This window comes from Mastomys coucha, unplaced genomic scaffold (genome assembly GCF_008632895.1).
Source record: "Mastomys coucha isolate ucsf_1 unplaced genomic scaffold, UCSF_Mcou_1 pScaffold18, whole genome shotgun sequence".
In the NCBI taxonomy this organism is placed as follows: domain Eukaryota; kingdom Metazoa; phylum Chordata; class Mammalia; order Rodentia; family Muridae; genus Mastomys; species Mastomys coucha.
Genome location: NW_022196900.1, coordinates 95,958,381 through 95,978,125, shown reverse-complemented (window position 1 = coordinate 95,978,125; position 19,745 = coordinate 95,958,381). Strand labels below are relative to the sequence as shown.

The 19,745-nt window shown below is 48.5% G+C and overlaps 1 protein-coding gene across 9 annotated transcripts in view; it reads right to left on the bottom strand.

Annotated features, from left to right (window-relative positions):
* Ubr4 (ubiquitin protein ligase E3 component n-recognin 4) overlaps positions 1 to 19,745 on the bottom strand; it is a 113,957-nt gene that overhangs the window by 35,176 nt on the left and 59,036 nt on the right. For 3 of the 9 annotated variants that reach the window (XM_031379259.1, XM_031379261.1, XM_031379260.1), the window contains 20 exons: positions 18,995 to 19,169; positions 18,151 to 18,234; positions 17,924 to 18,061; positions 16,927 to 17,048; positions 15,954 to 16,065; positions 13,100 to 13,230; positions 12,820 to 12,997; positions 12,354 to 12,458; positions 10,812 to 10,949; positions 10,071 to 10,245; positions 8,748 to 8,844; positions 8,115 to 8,222; positions 7,413 to 7,529; positions 6,318 to 6,527; positions 4,438 to 4,587; positions 2,710 to 2,937; positions 1,915 to 1,993; positions 1,272 to 1,517; positions 588 to 756; positions 82 to 226 (listed from right to left, as the gene is read on the bottom strand). In XM_031379259.1, coding sequence (XP_031235119.1) covers positions 82 to 226; positions 588 to 756; positions 1,272 to 1,517; positions 1,915 to 1,993; positions 2,710 to 2,937; positions 4,438 to 4,587; positions 6,318 to 6,527; positions 7,413 to 7,529; positions 8,115 to 8,222; positions 8,748 to 8,844; positions 10,071 to 10,245; positions 10,812 to 10,949; positions 12,354 to 12,458; positions 12,820 to 12,997; positions 13,100 to 13,230; positions 15,954 to 16,065; positions 16,927 to 17,048; positions 17,924 to 18,061; positions 18,151 to 18,234; positions 18,995 to 19,169 — 2,907 coding nt within the window. The remainder of the gene's footprint in view (positions 1 to 81; positions 227 to 587; positions 757 to 1,271; positions 1,518 to 1,914; positions 1,994 to 2,709; positions 2,938 to 4,437; positions 4,588 to 6,317; positions 6,528 to 7,412; positions 7,530 to 8,114; positions 8,223 to 8,747; positions 8,845 to 10,070; positions 10,246 to 10,811; positions 10,950 to 12,353; positions 12,459 to 12,819; positions 12,998 to 13,099; positions 13,231 to 15,953; positions 16,066 to 16,926; positions 17,049 to 17,923; positions 18,062 to 18,150; positions 18,235 to 18,994; positions 19,170 to 19,745) is intronic. The other 6 variants (XM_031379262.1, XM_031379264.1, XM_031379266.1 and 3 more) reach the window with 3 other exon arrangements.

Below are 19,745 nucleotides of genomic sequence, written 5' to 3'. Positions count from 1 at the left end.
TGACCTCGATAATGTTCTTCATTCAAGAAAAAAGATTCCACATCGAGGATGGGAAGTGGGGGTAGGGGCTTCTCTTTTTACCTTCTTCTCTGTCTGTGCAGTTTTCAGGGAGAAATAGCCCAGTAGGTCCACAAACTGGGCAGCCTTCCGACCGTAAGCAGGCAGTTCCGGCCAGATAGACCACATGAGATCTAGCAAGAGCTCCTGCTGAGCCTTGTTGGAGTTTCTGTAGGTAAACAGCAGCAATGAGTGAGACGCCACCCAGGCCTGAGACTGTGTGCACTGTCCTCACACATGCAGTTATGGCTCAGGGTCTGGTGGCTCCCTAGCAGATGGAACACTCTATCAATTTACCATTGGCATCCCATCTTACTCCAGAGCAAAGGCGAGTGAGCTTTAGCCAACTGTCATTTTAGGAGCTCCTGACCACACCCTTCTGAGTGGAAACTGGCCTGCCAAAGGCATTAGCTTAATAGCTACAATGCAGATAGCTCAACAAAGAGACCTCCAAGCCTTCAAATGAGCATAGATATTGGTATAGTGACCATGAGCATTTGCCCAGAACTCAAGAGGCAGCCCTGGCCCACCTGTAGATGTGCAGTGTCAGGCAGTGGGCCTGCCAGCGCACTGAGGATGAGTTGGACTCCAACAGGAAACAGCGGAGAAACTGGACCAGAGTTTCCTTGTCTGCAAATCTGTTCAGCTGGTTCACGAGAGCTGTGCACAGCTGGTCCTCCTGGCTACCAGAGCTTTCACCTGCAACATCAGAGTAGGCCTGACTCACCCAAGGGCCCAGGCTGGAATTTGCCAATTATCAGTTATTTGGGGCACAAATGGTTTGGCCACAGCGGGTCAATGTACAGCCTCACCACCACCAAGGACAGGACAGTAAGCCTGGCACTGAGCCAACAGCTACAGCAGGTTTCAATAGTGACAGCTGCCCTGTACTCCTTAGATGGTTAGTTCAGTGTTTCTTTCACCTCTGATTATCTGTCTCAGGTCTTCGAGGACCATGAGAAATGGAGAAGCCAAAGGGGAAGGGCTGCTCAGTACCTCAGTGCACTCGGGGACTAGGCAGTACTGGACTGAGTACGTTCAGTGCCCTTCCTATCTCTATCACAGTAAGTCACAGTAAATGGTGTCCCTTTCATCATGATTGAAAATGTGACAGGAGACATTAAGGAGCATTTGGACGCACTTGGGTCAAACCTTTCAGCATCTGCCACGATACTATGCACTTAGAGGGCTAAGCACCTAGCACAGGACCTCACCCTCTTTCTCTTTTTCCTTTTCTTCTTTCTTGCTCTTTTTGGTGGAAGATTTGGACTGAGTTGTGGCTTGTCCAGAGCTGGCCGCAGGAGGGGCTGAAGAGGAAGCCACACTGGAGGAGGCTGTGGAGGCCGCCAGGGCTGCGAGTACTTTACTGCCACACAAGGCACAGGAGAGCAGCTGCAGCAGCACGGGGGACACCCCCTCATCCACCAGGAAACTCACTTGCAGGAGGAAGTACAGGACGGCTGTGAGGAGAAAGGTGGAGTCAGCTCTGGAGTGACTGAACTACTTACGGCAGAGCATCTGGCTGTGGTATGGGACAAGGCTTTCTCTCCCAACTCTCTCTGCTCAATGCTACCAGGAGCTGTGGAGTGATCAAAAAGCATGGGGTAATCACACTGAGGGGATCCAGCCCCTATGCCTCAAGGAAACGAGTTCTACAGTCCTGTTCTATGTGACTTTACTGCTACCATCTGCGAGTCCTGCTCTGTACTCCTGTGCCAAAGTTTTGACAAGCAACCCTCATCAGTGAAGCTCTGGCTTGTGTTCTGTGAGCAACTGTATCTCCAGTGCTCAGTTCACAGCTTAATGCAGACAGCTCTCCACAGATGTCACAGTGGCAACCCAGGGAGGACTGCTTACAGTCATCTTTGATGCAGAACTTCTGCCAGTTGATGGTTCGTTGGGCGGCAATCTCTGCACAGGCCTTCAGATGCTCCATCTGAAACAGGAGCCAATCACGGGTGAGTGATACCGAGAAACAACATAGGCTGCTCTGCGTGTCAGGCCTGGCTTGAGACCACAAAGTAACCCCGGTCTTCAATGTGAGGCAGGTGTCCTCTGAGTTGGCTGGTGGACCTGGGAACAGGGCCCACACATAGCTGCAGCTTAGACACAATGTCCCTGTCTGCTCCCACCCCACTACCCCTGACCTCCCTACCCCCACAGCACGCTGCCTTCAGTTTTCTGGAAAGCTGCAGGCTACTTACTAAGGCAAAGGAAGGCCATGCCCCCAGAAGCTACAACCCACTTCTTTCTTCACTATAAGAAGTAGAAAGCTAAATGAGCAAGCCAGGCTGTCCTTAACACCAAAGATGAGACACCTGAATGTGAAACACTCCATTTACTCTCAATTTAGGCAGCAGAACATACTTATACTCAAGCTTCTTTAGTATTCAAGGACAAAATCCATGGTGTACCAATCTCAGGTTGATCCTATGTATGACAAATGAACCCGGGTAGGATGTTCAATTGACCCACTTCACAGGTGAGGAACCCTCAGGTCAGCTCGTCAGTGCCAGCGATTTACCTGGTGCTTGACCCCCAGACACAGCATTCTCTGAAATATTTACAAACCCTGCTCTGCCCTGTGCTAGTACCACCTTGGCTGAGCCTTACCACATGCCTGCCCTGGCCCAATCACCACAACCCTCGTACCAGGCTGATGAGCGTGTCATACTGCAAAGCGGAGCCGGAACTGGCTGTGACCACACTGGCCCGGAGGAAGATGCCCTGCTCCTCCAGCAGCTTCTTGATCCCGCGCACATGGGAGTCCAGGGTGTGCAGGTCTCGGAGCTGTCGGTATTTCTCCTTTGATCCACAGATGAAGAGCAGAAGTTTTCGGACTTGGCGGCGGACAAAAGGGGTCTGCTGGATCATTAGGTACTGGAAGGATTAAATGACACAGTTAATATTATTCAGGCACTATAACTACCACCCGCAGCTACAACACCTTGGTTGGTTTTGGGGTTTTGTTTGTCTGTATTTTTTTTAACAAACTGTTACTAAAAACTTTAAGAGTGTATAAGTCACATTCATCCACAGGGAACTGGGTAGGGTGAACCCCAAAGGCTTCAGGTGCTACTGCTCCCTTATGTAAGATGGCGTTGTATTTGCAGACACCCTGTGCATACTCTTCTAGCATTAGATGATCTCTAGTTTTTCCCCAACACATATTATGGTCTAAATGCTTTGTAAGTGACTACATTGTGCTATTCAGGGAACACTAGCAAGAAACACCACACATTCAGTACAGTGTCTTTTTTGCTGTTGTTGTATGTGTTTGATCTAGTTGGTTATATCTGTGGGGGCAGCACACATGGATACCAATGGGCGAGTGAGTCAACTCCCAGCCATACTGGCCTCTGAGGAACTTGAAAATTCCTTAAAGGGACCAGGAGGGAGTAACACAGAAAGAAAAAAAAAATTGAACTAGGGGACAATCAAATATTCATGTTCCTCTTCTCAAGCAGTTAGGAATCTACAAAGAGGTCGCTGGCCTTCACATCCTCCACCTCTACTCCTCAGCTGAGGAGCCAGGGGTAGGCACTTGGCCTTCCTTCCCAGAGTTGATACTGACTTACTGTACTGGTTAAACTACTGTTTGTGCTCCAAACCATTCGCTATCCTCTACTGTGAGGCCTGGCTAGAACTGGGCAACCTCAACTGCCTTTGGTGCTGGCACCTTTCTTCTTAGTGTCTGCTACTGCGTGCCCTCGAGGGAAACTGAAGGCAGGAGGCACGGGCTGGCTCAACGCCCAAGACCCAGCACCAGCCACTCAAAGAGCTAGAGAGGGCTCTCCTTAGCGGCTTCTCTTCACACCCATGTCTATAACGCATCTCCTGAGAGCTCCAAGGCATCAGGCATAGTACTTCCTCCCAGAGAGCTATGATCACAATGCTAGACCTCTTGTCCTGCTACTGTTGGTGGGTGTCTCTGTGTGTGGCCACCATGCTCCCTTTTTATCTGTTTGTTTCTCAAGAAGCGATCTGGACAGTCACCAGTCTTCCCACTAAGCAGCATGGGAAGGGAACCAGTATGTGCTCTACCTTCCCGAGTGTCCTCAAAGACTAAGTAGCTGCCAACCCTATAGGGACATCACACAGGCACAGAAACAAGAGCTAGGGACATCACACAGGCACAGAAACAAGAGCCAACAGCTGCTCTGATACACGCACCCCAGGGGCACTACACAGTACACTCCAAAGGGGCACGAGCAGGGCCTGAGTGCTGAGGGCTGTGAGGACACTGAGTTAGGGTTAGGAAGGAAGCATGAGTGCTGAGGGCTCTGCGAGGACACTGAGTTAGGGCTAGGAAGGAAGCAGTCCACAGAGGGGAAGGGAGAACTCACTCACCTCTCCCCAAGCAAGGCACGGCTCACTCACCTCAGAGAGAAAGTAGAACCAGGAGTGATCAAAGACAGGAGGAGGGATTCGAGAGCTGGTGTCTGCGATCTTCTTGATTTGGTAGGGAAGCCTCAGTGCCATCTCTGTGAGCAGCTGGGTATAGGCCTCAAACACATCAGCAGCATGACCCTGGAGAAGAGCACCTTCATAAGGACCTGGGCTCACCAGGCTTCCAAGACCACAGCCAGGAAAAGGGCTAGTTAATCACTAAGCATTATGATGCCTTTCAAAGCTGGAGCCACATTTCACTTATACGAAGAGCCTGGGTTTCTTGGGACATGCAAGAATAACAGGAGACAGAGCACATGGTCCTTAAAAGCAGCTGGGCTACGAGCCGGCTCAGCAGGTAAAGGTGCTTGCTGCCAGCCTGATGACCTGAGTTTGACCCCTGGTAGAAGGAAAACTGACTTTCAAAAGGAGTCCTCTGAACCCCCCACCCCCACCCCCACAGGAGAGAGGGAGGGAGAAAAAGAGAGAGAATGCAGGGGTGTACATGTGCACACCTATATAAAGTTTTTTCAATTTTAATACAATTTTTTATGTTTTTAGATTTATTTTACTCTATTACATGAATGTTTTGCATGTGCATACACACACACACACACACACACACACACACATACACACATACAATCTATATGCCTGTTGAATCTCCTAGAATGGGGTTACAGATAGGTGTGAGCCATCATGTATGTACTGGGAATTTCCAAGAGTAACAAGTGTTTCTAGCTATGAAGTCATCTCTGCAATTCCCAATTTAAAATTTTTTTCTTAAAAAATTGTGTGTCTGTGTAAATGTCACATGTATTTGGGCACCTACAGAGGCCAGAAGAGAGTACTGGGTCCCTGCAATCTGGGATTACAGGTGACTATAAGCAGCCTGACAGGGTGCTGAGAATGGGAACAGACTAAGACCCAGTGCTCCTAACTGCTGAGCCATCTCCTCAATGACTGGAGTACTAGCTGCTCTTCCAGAGGGTCTATGCTCAGTTCCCATCACTTACATGGCAGCTTATAACCCTCTCTAACTCCACAGTCCTACCAGATCTAACACCCTCTTCTGGCCTCGAAGGGCTCCAGATGCACAGACATGTAATCAATCAATCAATCAATCAATCAATCAATCAGTGTTATACAAAACTACCAGCCATTTAAAGAGAGCGCAAGACAGAAGTACATGGTCAGACTGACATGTTATACTGCCGCACATTCAAATTCGGTAGCTAGTCTACCCTTCTGGCTCCACTAACTGACTCAACAGGAGTAAAAGGTACCAACCACTACCATTGATGACATACTGGTGTATGCCAGGCACTGTGCTAAGACCTTTATAATCTTAAGCCGGCAGTGCTCAGGACCCTGTGGAGCACCTAAGATTTCACCCTAGTTCCCTGGGTACAGTAGCTGAGGTCTACTGAGACTGGTTAGGATCTTGCCATGGGCCCTGGCTAGTAGGTTGGATTGCTGGAGGTCTTCTTTTCCTGCTCATCTACCCAGCATGTTCACAAGCTTCTGAAGAGGGATGGAGGGCAAGTGACCACTGCTACTGTCACCTTGTCTCATGTACAGTCTCACAGTTTCCCAAAAAGTTTCACATGAGAGGAAGTGACTGATCGTACTTGCTTCCTCAGGCTTACAACAAAGGCAGAAATGAGAACAACCCCCCCACCCCACCCCACCCCGAGCTAGCTGAGAGGAGTGGCCGTATTATTAGGTCACGATGAGATTAGAACCCAGTCCTAACTGTGGCTAGTCCTAGTGTGGCTCCTAACACTAGTCTTCCTAGCTTTACTTAACAAAAGCAGAGCATACAGCTCAGAGGAGAGCCAAAGAGCTGCCTGTGACCAGAGAGGCCTCACCTTCACATACTGGCGGAGAAAGAACGGGCTCATATCTGGTGGAGATGAAGTCGTGTGTGGTTTTAGCAATTGGCTGGCAGCCACAGGCTCCTCATCACTCTGCTGGCTCTTCCAGTACTCCAGCAGAGACTTGAGCACATGGAGGCAATAGTCCACAGCCCCCGAACTCAGCAGGGCTGCTGCCGTGGCACTGGAGATGAGGGAAGACGACTGAGGGAGAAAACACAGAGCAGGCAAGGACGAGCTGTAAAAACTAGAGTGAGTCAAACCACCAACACATTCATGACACGGCCCTGACAGACGTGGGTTCATCAGTCTGTTGTATTACAAGTTTCTCAACTGGCTAAGCTACTCTCCCCAGCTCTCTGCAACAACTATATCTAAGAGAAAACAAATACTAGCTCTTAACCTGACCTTGCTACATCTCTGTGCCAAGGAGGCAAAGCTTTCTCCTTCCCCTGAAGCAAAGTGAACAGAACCTCATTTGAAAGAGAGACAAAAAGTTCCACTCTAGGTCCTTCTTGGCAACCTCACCCTCCCAGTAGGGGCTCTTCCAGAAAACTAGTCTCCAAGGGAGACAGTGGGTGACTGCATGCATAAGAAGCGGGAAGGAGCAAAGCTACTGTACATAAGACCATTAGGAGAGCCTTGGAAATCCCAGCACACCCCACAGCTCATAAGCTCATTAAGATTGGATGCAGTTCAACCCCGATTTCCACCGTCTCTGCTTTGTGCTAATCTCATTTTCCCACACACACTGGCTTTCTCTCTACTCTATTACCATACCTTATAGCAACAGACACTGGAGATCCTCTTAGCTACTCTGTGCTTTGCAGTACAGGCCCTTGCTTTTCAACGGTGGAACCTCCAAGCCTTTTCTTTAACCCTTCCTTTGGAGGGTTTGTTGGTAAGGACCTGGGCTTGGCAGGGATTCCAAAAATGTGAGAAGTTCTGCACCTCAAAAGGGACAGACTGGCACTTCCCTAGTTTGTGACAGGCTTATTCTAATAGGACTATCACCTCTGTCCTCAGCCCTGTGCTAACCACTCCATTATCTTACCTTGCCTCAAACCCATAAGCTCAAAGCACAAATACCTCACAGATGGAAGATTTGGATCCAGACTTGGTGCGGGACATGAAGACACTCAGGAGTCTCATCACGACCAAATGGACTTCATTCAAAGCGCTGCGCTCGTTCTTCTTGGAGACATCCTGCAGGGAGAATCCAGACACCGATGCTTCCTCTAAGCTCCAACAAGACCACCCCCGCCTCCACACATGCCTTTCAGCACGGAAGAGCAAAGAAGGCTCCAATGAGGCTGAGGGTTATACCTGGTGCAATGGATGCTGCTGCACTCAGAGGCCATGGAATATATGACAAGGGCACAGACTTTGTCCTACTTGTCATTTGTACTCCTTAACTGTCAACCTGACATAACCTGAGTCACCTGAGAAGAGTCTCAATGACGGACTTATGGATCAAGCCATCCTATGCAAGTGACTTGACTGCTTTAATGGATGTAGGGAGACCTAGGCTGAAATGGGACCTGTGCTCCCTACTGTGTGAACAGAGAGAGCTGGATCTGTCCTTGCTTTCCTGCAGTGATGGGCTATAACCTCAACTGAAAGCTAGATAAATCCTTTCCCCTTGATGCTACTTTTGTCCCAGCACCAGGAGTAAAACTAGAACCCAAAGGAAGGTCCTCTAAGGAGGAGAACCTGAGATAGCCTCCTGACTAACCCTCACACTGTCATCCCACCCCTCCCAGCTGAGCATGGCACACTTTTTCAACTCACCTTTTTGTCCATGCCCAGCTCGGCAATGAGCTGTGCAAGCAGGTTGTCCAGGGCTCCCTTGTCTTTCTCATCTTCTCCATCCAGATCTGTAGTGAGCATGAGAATGACCTAGAAGGCAGAGTGAACAGAGAGCCGACTTCTGAAGGCAGGGCTGAGAATGTCATGAAACAACCCTGGCCTCTGACTCTGTCCTAGCTTGCAATTCAGGAGGGCATTCCAGACTCCAGGACTACCCTAGTTTAAGTGCCCAGGGTTGTAAAACTCACCTGAGCCATTTGGGACACCACTGAAAGACTTTACAAAAACTTTATTAAAAACAACTAAGTAACAAGCCAATTACAATGGCGTGAAAGAGGACACTGTGCTGATCTAAGTATTAAAGAGCAGAGCATGTACTCTATTACTCAGGATCCTGAGTGGGTATCAGGACTCTTTTCAAACCTCCAAGTTCTGTCAGGTGAATGACCATGGGGCACCCCTTAACCACAGCTATAAAGGGTTGCAGCTTACAGCTCAGGCTACATGCCATACTTTTGTGACCTTAACACCAGCCCGCTGAGGTCCCTGAAAAAGAAGTACATTGCCTGAGGGTAGCTCAACAGTAATGTAGTGGATCAGGAGAACTGAAGATACCTGCATGTACGGGATGGCCCGGACACCTCCAACGTTCCGTAACTGGGGCAGTGTCTGCAATAATCTTTCCAACAGCATCAGACGAACCATGTGTAGCCTGCAAGGCCAAGGAATGTACAGAAGACATGGAGTGGCATACAAAAAAAATCCAGTGGAATACACTCCTGCCTCCTGCCATAGAGGCCAATGAGGAGCTGGATACTTAGGAATAAGCCTACTATGTTAACCAAATAATAGTTGGCACAGGGTTACATCCCTACAATCCATCCTAGGACCCAGGAGACAGAGGCAGGGGAATCTGAGAGCAAGACCAGCCTGAGCTGAGTGAGTTTCAGATCAGCTAGCTGTGGGTACTTTGTGAGATCCTCTAAGAGGAAATTAGTAATCATTATTATTTTAAAAAGTATTATGAAGCCGGGCAGTAGTGGTGCACGCCTTTAATCCCAGCACTTGGGAGGCAGAGGCATGTGGATTTCTGAGTTCCAGGCCAGCCTAGTCTACAGAGTGAGTTCCAGGATAGACAGGGCTATACAGGGAAACCTTGTCTCAGGGGGAAAAAAAAAGAATTATGAACAACTTTATGCCCCAAACTGACAGCTTTAACATAATGAACACATTCAATATAAAATATACAATGCCAAAACTTATTTATAAATTAACAGAAATAACCTTCTATCACACAAAAAAATGATTCTGTATTTAAAAAAAAAAATCTTCCCTTAACAAAAATCCAAATGCAGATTAACCTTTATTAGTGAACTTTTCTAAAAGCCTATGGGAGAAATAAATCTTATACAAACTCTTCTAAAGGGAGGGAGGGGAAGGGACGGGGTTCTGAAGCATGTCAGACTCATTTTATGAGGCCAAAATATAGCATCACAACAAAGACATTTCAAAGGAAATTTCTAGACCTTAAGAAACACTGATAAACGAAGCCCAAATATATGATTAACTTGTTGCCATCGTACAGTAAGGCAAACTAATATAACTCCTGTCCTTAAACAGCTGTGTGAGTTGTGTCTTACACTGGAAAAGAAATACAGTATTAAATCAAAAGGCCACAGACAGATGGGTGCCCTCTACAAGCTGGAGGCCATCAGACCTCCAACTAGACAGACAGACCTCCAGCTAGACAGACCTCCAGCTAGACATTAGGCAAAGCAGCATGGGAGCCATAACACCTTGATGTCAGCAGTGCCTGGGGAGAAACGGGCAGCTTTCACTTGCTCTGACACTTGGGAACACACGCTTAGCACGAAGCACTCCATCTCCCAGTTCTGAAATACACTTTCAGGCAGGTGATAGTGACAGGCTGGTCCTGACCTGTTGCTAGTGTGCACATCTCCGTCAGCTTCCCCTTCTCCTTCTCCCTCAGAGCCGTCTCCTTCCTGGTGCCCAGTGGCGGTGCTGATGGCGCCAGTGCTAGAGCTGACGCTCCCTGGTCCAGCTGGGTGCCCCTCAGCTGTGGCATCACCATATGCACTGCTCCGGCCAGACACTGGAGGGAAATGATTTAAGAAGTACACATCAACTCCCAATGCTGGTCTTGATGGGAAAAATATTAGGTTCCAACTGGTTTTGGCTGGTGTGATTTTGGGCCCACAGAGCTCGTCCAGTTTTCACTTGTGCAACCTACAAAACTGGCCTAGCCTCCGCTAAGAGACTGCGAGTGTATGTAAACATCACAGTAGCTGTACTGGGGGAATGGCTTGCTTAACGGTTCATTCCCTTAGGAGGCAGGTAGTAAAAACCATAGGAATATGGGTTTCAATGTCATTCCACAATTATTTTTAATCACCATTTAGGGCTATAAATAATATCACTGTTCTTTTTGAAATTAAAGACAACTGAAAGACACTCTGCAATTTTTTCAGATTAGTCACTGGACTTGAACTCCAGTCACAGAACACTTGACACTCCATGGTAGAGTTTAAATGAACTCTACCAGATTATAGAGAGTCCCCACAACTGCTCTCTGCAGAAATCAATCAAAACACCAGGCAGGGATTTCTACCTTGTCCACCACCCTGAGCCCAAAGAGATCAAGACGCCCAGGCCCATTACCACTGTGCTCGCCAGCCACAGAGTCCACTGCACTTCCCCCGCTCTCTGAGCCCACACTACCGCCATGGTCTGCTGGCGAGGTCCGCAGGGTGGAGCCATCAGTTGCTGCGGTGCTGCCCTCATCATCTGAGGCTGGAGCTGAGAGAGTAACAGAGCTGTTACAGGCACAGACCCCTCCCTAATGGGACGAAAGCATCACAGCACACTGCAGAGGACACAAGGCAGTCTGAGTGTCCTGAGGGCAGAGAAAGAAGGCAAGACCTGCTTTGCCGATTAATCAACAAAGGGGACAGACACTCTCCAGGGCACACCGCCAACAGCACTCAGACCCGAGTGAAAGCCCAGAGCACTGGGCATTTCCTTCGCTGTTACAGCATGTGCAGAGTCAGTAAGATTCTGTGACATGGACTAAAAGCTTCCCGGTCACCACTGTCTAGGTGTTCCTGAGCCCTACTGAGCCATTGCCATTTGGAGCACAGCACTCAAGGAGGTTTGCTCAGCAATCCATCCATCTGCAGTTATGAAATCACTCAGCATGAGCTCGTGAGTCAACTTTCATTTTGTCATTTTGGTTTTGCTTTCAATTTTTTAAAATCATATGGCCCAGAGGAGAGCTCATTAGAAAATTTCACACCTCTTCCATCATCCTCATCAGATGCTAATAATGAAGCAAGGAAATTCCCCAGAGACAGCCACAGCATCCAGGATCAGGGCTGAGCTGAGACAGGAGGAAAATGCTGGCTGAGATCCACAGGGGAGGAGGACAGCCAAGACAGCCAGCAAGCACGACAGACAAGACCAGCACAACACAACCACAACCACAACACGACCTCAAAGGCTCAAGTGACAACAACTGAAGAGACCTCAGAGAAGCGAGAAGCCATGGCAGCAGGCAGGGGCAGGCAGTCTGGCCTTATCTCATCTAGGCAAGCTAACCCTCCCCCCCCAAATAAGCTAGTGTAGGGGGATGCAGCAGTCTAGCAAGGCTCAGCCCCTTCTCGGCTGGGTGGATTTTCAAGGACTTTCCCCCATGTGCTGCCGCCACCCACAGCTTGGTCCAACTCTCTACCTGGAATTTTATCAGATTAGGAAAGAGACTTAAAACAAAGACAACATAAGTGAAGGTTTCCTATAGCCTGAATTGGCCACAAAAACTCTCTCCCAAGCTCACAGGTCTTTGCTGGCTTCTTGTAGTTTCACCTGATTTGCAAATGGAGGCTAAGAGCTAAAGGTTTATTAGCTTTATTTCTTGTCTCTTTCCATACCGTCTAACATGTTAGACCTCTGGCAGAATGCCGTAAAGCTAGTCTATGCACCATCAGCCAGCAGGATGCTCCCTGGACCTCTCCTTGGGTGTCAGCCAAAGCCAGGCAGCATGCAAAGTGTGAGGAAGTGGAGCCACAAGCGCTGATGCCAAGCTGCAGCACAAGCAGGAAGTCCAGGATGGCCTGTCAGAGCAGCTGCCCGTCACACTCTCACAGCACTGAACAGGGCTGCAGGGTCTTGGGACCCTGAGCCAAGCTCCTTGCTGTGGACAGTTACCTGATGCTGTGGTGTCAGAAAGGGTTCCTGCGTCCAGAGAGGAAGAGCTGGGTGCCTGGCCGGACAGTCCCAGGCTCTGCAGGCCCAGGGCACTGCTGCTGCTGCCTGGGAAACAAGTGGAGAGTGAACATAGGGTCCCCTCTGCCCCGTCCACAGTATTGCTTTGGCCATCTGCTGTCATTAGGAGTCTAAACACCAGCATGTGACCCCTCTGGCCACTGCTGTCCACCCAAGTTCAGCACAGATTCAAGAGGCACCCATTCAAAATATCCAGCCAGCAGTAAGAAGAGCCTGGCTTCAGCCTTCGAAGTGTCAGAGCCACCCTCACTCTCCACCTGTACCCTGAGCAGCTCTCACCCAGATCAACCTCTCCCCAACTGGGGACAAGCTAAGTCGGTGGGGTATCAGCAACTGCCATGCCCTCTCTCCTGTGTAAGTTTGTTGTGTTCTTGGCATTGCCTTCTACCTTGCTGGTCCTGCTGCAGGCTCAGGGCAATGGCTAGTTCAACCATGGTCTCGTCATCTGCATCAGGTGGGATGTCCAGCATAGGAGGAAAGCCTTCAGCACCTGCCAGCAGGGCCTCCAGGGGAGAGGGGTTGCCATTGTTGACATTTTCAGCTGTTTCCAGGACCATCGACTCAGACTGCAGAGAGAAAGCCCCGTCAGTCCCGCAGCAGACAGTGCAGCTGCTGAGTCTAGAGGAGAAATGCAGGATCCTCCCTCCCTCTCCTGCTGCCAGACTCACCACCATCTCAAAATCTCCATGGTCCACCTCACTCTGTTCCTGGCTTTCCTGGCGGATATGACCACCATCAGGGATGCCTGATGACTGCATTTTCTCATCTGCGTCATCATCATCATCATCGTCCTTGTCTCCTGAGACAAAGAGACCCCAGTAACCTACAGGTATTATTTTTACTCCTTGGCATGTGATTGTCACACAGCAAGAGTCTAAAGACAGGTCCTTGCTGGTACCAGCAAGGGCAAATCTGTAGTTGCTAGGCTGGCAGCCTACTTGTTTTCTACAACTAGCAGGATCTGGGGAGAAGGCAGTCAGCATCGACAGCTTCCCTATCAACAGGAAGAGACTTCCAATCTAGAAAGGATAAAAACCTTAGATTCCAGGCTTGGGAGATGGCTCAGCGGGTAAGGGCACTGACTGCTCTTCTGAAGGTCCTGAGTTCAAATCCCAGCAACCACATGGTGGCTCACAACCACCCGTAATGAGATCTGATGCCCCCTTCTGGTTTGCCTGAAGATGGCTACAGTGTATTTATGTATAATAAATAAATCTTAAAAACAAACAAACAAGCCGGGCGTGGTGGCGCACGCCTTTAATCCCAGCACTTGGGAGGCAGAGGCAGGTGGATTTCTGAGTTCGAGGCCAGCCTGGTCTACAGAGTGAGCTCCAGGACAGCCAGGGCTATACAGAGAAACCCTGTCTCGAAAAACCAAACAAACAAACAAACAAACAAACAAACAAACAAAAAAACAACACCTTAGATTTCAACAAGACAGAGAAATAGAATACCACAGGCCCTGCAAGCTCCATTCTCATAAGACCTTTCTTTGCCAGGACAGAAAAAGAACTCAAGAGTGTCAATAGTGTCCACATCATTGTAGCCTAGACTTCATTTCTCCAAACAGCTAGGCCTGTAAGATTTTTAAACTATATAATAACTATGAGAAAAACCAAAGCCAGAACCAGGATTGAAATCTGAGGCCACCGTGACACATCCCACTGGATTCCTGTCTGTGGGAAGGCTGTGGAAAGCCCAGGTAAGATCCCCAACTGTTAGAAAAGGATGGAGACTGCCTTTCACTTGCTGTGTTGCTAAAGTAAGTCCTCTCTTAGAAATAATAACTTTCCATACTGTAGGAGGTGAGTACATGTGTGTGTATACGTTTGAGAGAGAGAAAAACAGAAATAATAACTTTCCATACTGTAGGAGGTGAGTACATGTGTGCGTATACGTTTGAGAGAGAGAAAAACAGACAGACAGACAGACAGACAGACACACACACACACACACACACACAGAGATATGTGGAGGCAAGGTAGATATCCATTGTCTTCCTGTCACTCACTGAACCCAGCACTCAGTAATTCGGGTTGATTGATGGGCAGTCAGCCCAGCATCCGCTTATCTGCTCTTCCCCAATGCTGATAATCTGAACTCAGATCCTCACACTCACACAGCAAACAAGCAAACTTACTTACTTAGCAAGTAAGTCACCTTCTAGCTTCCCATCTAATAAATGTTATTCTAGAAAGATGTCTGAACGTTACAAAGTCATATATATTCCTCAAGATATGCACCATGGGCTGGGAAACAGGTCAGTGGTAGAGCACTTGTCTAACGTGCATGAGGCCTAAGCTCAATTTCCAGCACTGCAAAAGAAGACATGATTGTTCCACAATACACACCAGCTACAAGAATCCACTGAGCACCTGAGATCTGGCTAGTTTAAATGGAGACAAGCTGCTAGGAGGAGCCATGCACACACTGGATTTCAAGGATGGCACCATAAAATGCAAAGCATCTCCACAAGTTTTCTACAGACTCCGTGTTAAAACAGCAACATAGTACATTAGCTCTAAACTTGAACCTTCCTTCTCTTTATTCTTCACAGGTGTGCCAAGTGCCCAAGCAAGTACCTCATGAGCAAAGTTTGGAATTTGCTACCTAGCCTATTAGGGGAAGGTAGTCAGTCCATCAGGACTCTACTTATACGCAATTAATCTGACCCTTAATGATGAGGTTGTACTAGGAAAAGCAGTTTTGTTCTAAAATAAAAAGTAAATTTTGTTTAGTCATTGTGACTATTTTTTCACATTTACTATTCATTTTGTGGGGGGCATAGCACATGTGTGGAGGTCAGAGGACTCCTAACATGATGCTCCTGACACATGGGTCTCACAGATCAGTTCAAATTCAAGCTGTCAGGCTTGTGATGAGTGCCTTAACTTACTGTACCTTCTTACTCTCACTGTAAGTTTTTAAATTGTCTTTTAGGTGGACAAGGCCCCAATCGATAGCCTAGGCTGTCCTTGAACACCTGACTCTCTTCACTTTAGTATCTTCTGAGAACCAAGAACACAGGCACTCCAGCACGCCCAACAGCTGTGTATTTCTTACTATTTAATTATTAACAATCACCTCCAAGACCTTGGCTTTTTATTTTGGAGACAGGGTCTTGCCACATAACCCAGGCTAGTCTCAAATTCAGTGTCTGTTTCATCCCATCCTGGGTCACTCCCAACCCCATCCTCAACAGTGAATTTTATGTTGTCTTTCCATGTTTTTCCTATTGCTTTTAGAACGCTTCAGCCAAATATCCCATCTTCACATAACCATGTAGAAGCTGGTATATAGATGCTTTGCTGTATCCTGGACATTTTCCACAGCACCTTTCGTTTTCCATGACCTTGACTTTATTCTACTTGTATGCATTTTATGCACTGCCCTACTGTCTAGAATATTAAAAGAACAGAAAACTAGAAAGACTCTGGTCAGCAGCAGCAGCACATCTCACAGCAGCAGCATCTCTGGACCACTGACCCACCCAGAGAAAGTCTCATCCAGACTTTAAATTACCCATTGGAGTGTTGCTTCGAGGGGAGGAAGGCAGTGTCACGTGTCTCCGCTTGTTCCTGGGCCTTAGGACTCGGATCAAAGCTTGCTTACAGGAGAAGCTCACAGCAGGGTCCTAGGTTTGAAAGGAAGACAGCAAGCTTAGGCATTCCACTGTCAGCCAGGACTCCATCTTCAGGGTCCTCTTGCCAATGCCTGACACAAGGGAGAAGCCTGTCTACTCTCACCTGTGTCCTCCTGAAAATGCTGCAGGATAGAGCAGGCCAGCCTCTCCAGACTCAGCACAGTAAGACCTTCACCAGCTTCCTGTCTTTTACCTGCTGGGGTCAGTCTGCAAGGCCACTGGACCCTGAAGCCACTTTGGTAGAGCTCTCCAAGTGAGCTCTACCTCATTACATAATCAAGCCCTGGAGGGCCTTACTCTCTGCTCCATGCCATAAGCAGCACTTGTACCACTCATCATCTGCCAACAGGCACACTAACACAGCCTTTGCACAGTCATGGAACTAATACTCAGCATTCACTCTACAGCAGGCTCCAGACTATGCATGGGAAGAAATCACTGAACAAGGAGCAAGTCCTCCTTACCTAGACTTCATTGCTATAGCTCTGTTGTATTTGCAATTGATGATTCCCATCAAATTTTTAAAAAATAATATTCTACGTGTGTGAGTGTTTTGTTTGCATGGTAGGTCTGTGCACCACTATACAGGGCCCGAGGAGGCAAGGACAGAGTGTTAGATCCCCTGGAACTAGAGTTTCAGGCAGTTGTTACTTCCTATGTGGTTGCTAGGAACTGAACCCAAGTCCTCTGGAAGAGCAGCCGGTACAGTTAAGCACTGAAGCACCTCTCCAGCTCAGCCCGTCAGACTTGAAGTCTACTTGCTCTCATGAGGGCAGTGTGCACTGGGCTGCTCTCCACACACTCCCAGGCTGAGCAGAGGCATCAGGTCGGGGCTGTGGTGATGATACGTACAGGGCACAGCAGCATCTGCATGTAGATCTTGGATGCTGTGCTGATACAGTCCAGCTCGCAGGTACAGTAACCATGGATAATGTCTACCAACGCATTAACCGTAGCTTCGATATGAGTAAGGCCTAAATGGAAGAGAAGGAGGATCACCTGAAAATCTGTTGACAAAACAACTCGAGCCCTTGAAAGCCTGAGACAAAAGCTCAAATCTCAGCATCAGCTAGAGGGTGTCGAGACAAAAACAGGCAAACACACAGCAAAGCAAACCCACGCTACTGCAGTGCAGGTTTACAGCTGTAGTTGGGGTGTTTTTATTAAGTCTTTCAATTCACTAAGTGTCCTTAGAAGCCCTTGCAGAACCTGCCCCAGAGAAGTAGGAATGACCTTAGACAGCCATGGACAAGGCCAGGAAACTTGAGGTAGGCAGATAACAACACCAAACCTATACTCCCCAAACCTGTTGACAAAGTCGGTCTCAGACAGGCCAATGGGCCTGGGCATCTACTCTCCTCTCTGGCTGAGGGGCCGTCCCTTCTCCCCAACTCTCAGGAGTGTGACCCAGGTGAGGACTAAGGCAACAGCAGCATGGAAATGAGTGAACACACTTTGCTGCCTGGTTCCACACTACCTCTAAGCTGACTCTCAACCAAGTCTTTCAGATAACATTGTTTTTAAATATCAACTCCAGAGCCAGTGTCATCGTTATCACCATCATCATCACCGTTGCCCCTGCCCCCTGTGTGAACTAGGCAATCCCACACGAAGGAAGCATTTACACACACACACACACACACACACACACACGCACGCACACACGCACGCACACACGCACGCACGCACGCACACACACACACACACTGCACTGCTAGTTCCCAAGGGCAGCAATACACTAAGCTCACAGACATCTCTCTGCACTTATATGGAGGAAAAGGTCATGATGCTGAAGAGCTTATACCTACTTCACTGTATCAAGATCCAAGTACCCCTGCTAACATGATACCTGGCAGGCAGGCAGGTGCCAGGAAGGCATTCTTGGGCTTAGATGCATGGAGTTTCCAGAAGTGGTTTACAAGCTGAGTGATGAAACTACAGCCGTCTCCTTCCTGCTTCTGCGGCTCTTTCCCCTCATCTGCTCCTTCTACGCAGGAGAAAAGAAATTGTTAACGATGGTAAATCTAAGACAGAATTCAATTTGTTTTAAGGTTAACTCAGGTCAAGGAAGCTTGCCTGCGGAGGGAGTTTCAAGTGGGGCCCCAATCAATATGCCAACTATCCCTAGATTCCAGCAGGCACATCTGGGAGAAAAACAGTCTGGGAAAGGAACATCACAGAAAACATTGTGTGTTAGAGTTAGGTAGAGAGGGGAGCATTCAGGATCTTTACAGCAGAGTCAAAGACACCTGTCCCAACTGCTAGACTAAACCTAGGGGACATCTGAGATTCCTCTAGAACGATTCTAGGACTGCACCGTTAGGAGAACAAACAGGAAGGCAATGGCATACAGTAACACACAGGTGATGGAAACTGCAGATGCAGCAACAAGCTCTTTCTAATAATGGCACATCAGGCTTGGCACTGAGCGCCGGGCAGCCAACGTGAGGAGGAGAAGCTGAGAGAGAAGGCCCTGCACACACTGACCACACTCTGCTGTCGGAGCACGCAGCATGCAGCACGTGCTCTCCAGGTACTAGGGCAAAACTAAGTTTAGCCTCACCCAGGGGCCTGACCTGCATCCCTAAACAAAGTGATGAACACAAGAAAAACCCTACTCCCTGACACATTTCTGTAGTGACACCAGGGTGGAACTAAGCTTAGCTTCATCCACAACAACCTCAGAACAGACCAGCTGCGGTTCCGAACACTAACTAAATTCAACGATGGTCAATTTAGTTCAAATGAGGCCTTGTCACAGGCCCTACAAAGTTAAACAAACAAACAAACAAACAAACAAGCAAGCAAACGGGGAACAATTATCCATTGTCAAAGCCACCAAGAATAGGAAGAGCACGACGGAGATCAAAGAGGTGCAGTGAGCGGGTGTCATGACCACGGCCACGGAGGCCAAGTTCACCTGTTTCCATCTGGGGCAGCTTTGATTCCGTAAAGTGCACAAGGTTGTTAGGCCGCGTGACAGCAATGGAGCGAGCTGTGATGACTAGGCGCTGAAACACCTCAGGGTCCAAGTCCTTGCCTTCTTTGCTGGATGTGTTGAGACACTGCACAGCTTTGCTCAACAAGGCCTGGTCCTATAAAACAGCCAGGTCACAGAGAGTCAACCATAAGCAAAGGAGGGGCACTGAAGCACACAGAGGCTGCCTACTCGTAACTCTGTCAACAGCTATCAAAACCAATCTTCAGGCTGCCCAACGCTCAGCTGCCTCAACTGATACAAAATGAATAGTCTTTTAAGTCACCCGCCACATAACAGCCTCGCAGTCTAACAGAAGGCTAGCACCCACTCAGTCAACAGAACTGCAGCAGCCAATCGTTCCTCTGGCAGACTCATCCACCCTCAGCAGGTCCTTCACCCAAGGATAATGCTTTGAACACAACCTTTCCCTGGCAAGCTGAACTCATTCCTTGCCATTAAGAGACAGAGGCACAAAAGATAGCCTTGGCAGGACCCCCAGCGCCTTTCTTCCTACTAGTCTGAACCACCATGTTTCCCATGGTGCCATGTAGCCCAGCTTACCTCCTTCTGCAGATACTGGCTTTGGTAGGAGAGCCTCTGGGCCCAACAATAAACCCCATTCAACATCCACCTGCCACACATGTAGGCCTGCTGCCCCACGCCACAGCTGAGGGCTGGGGACATCCACCTG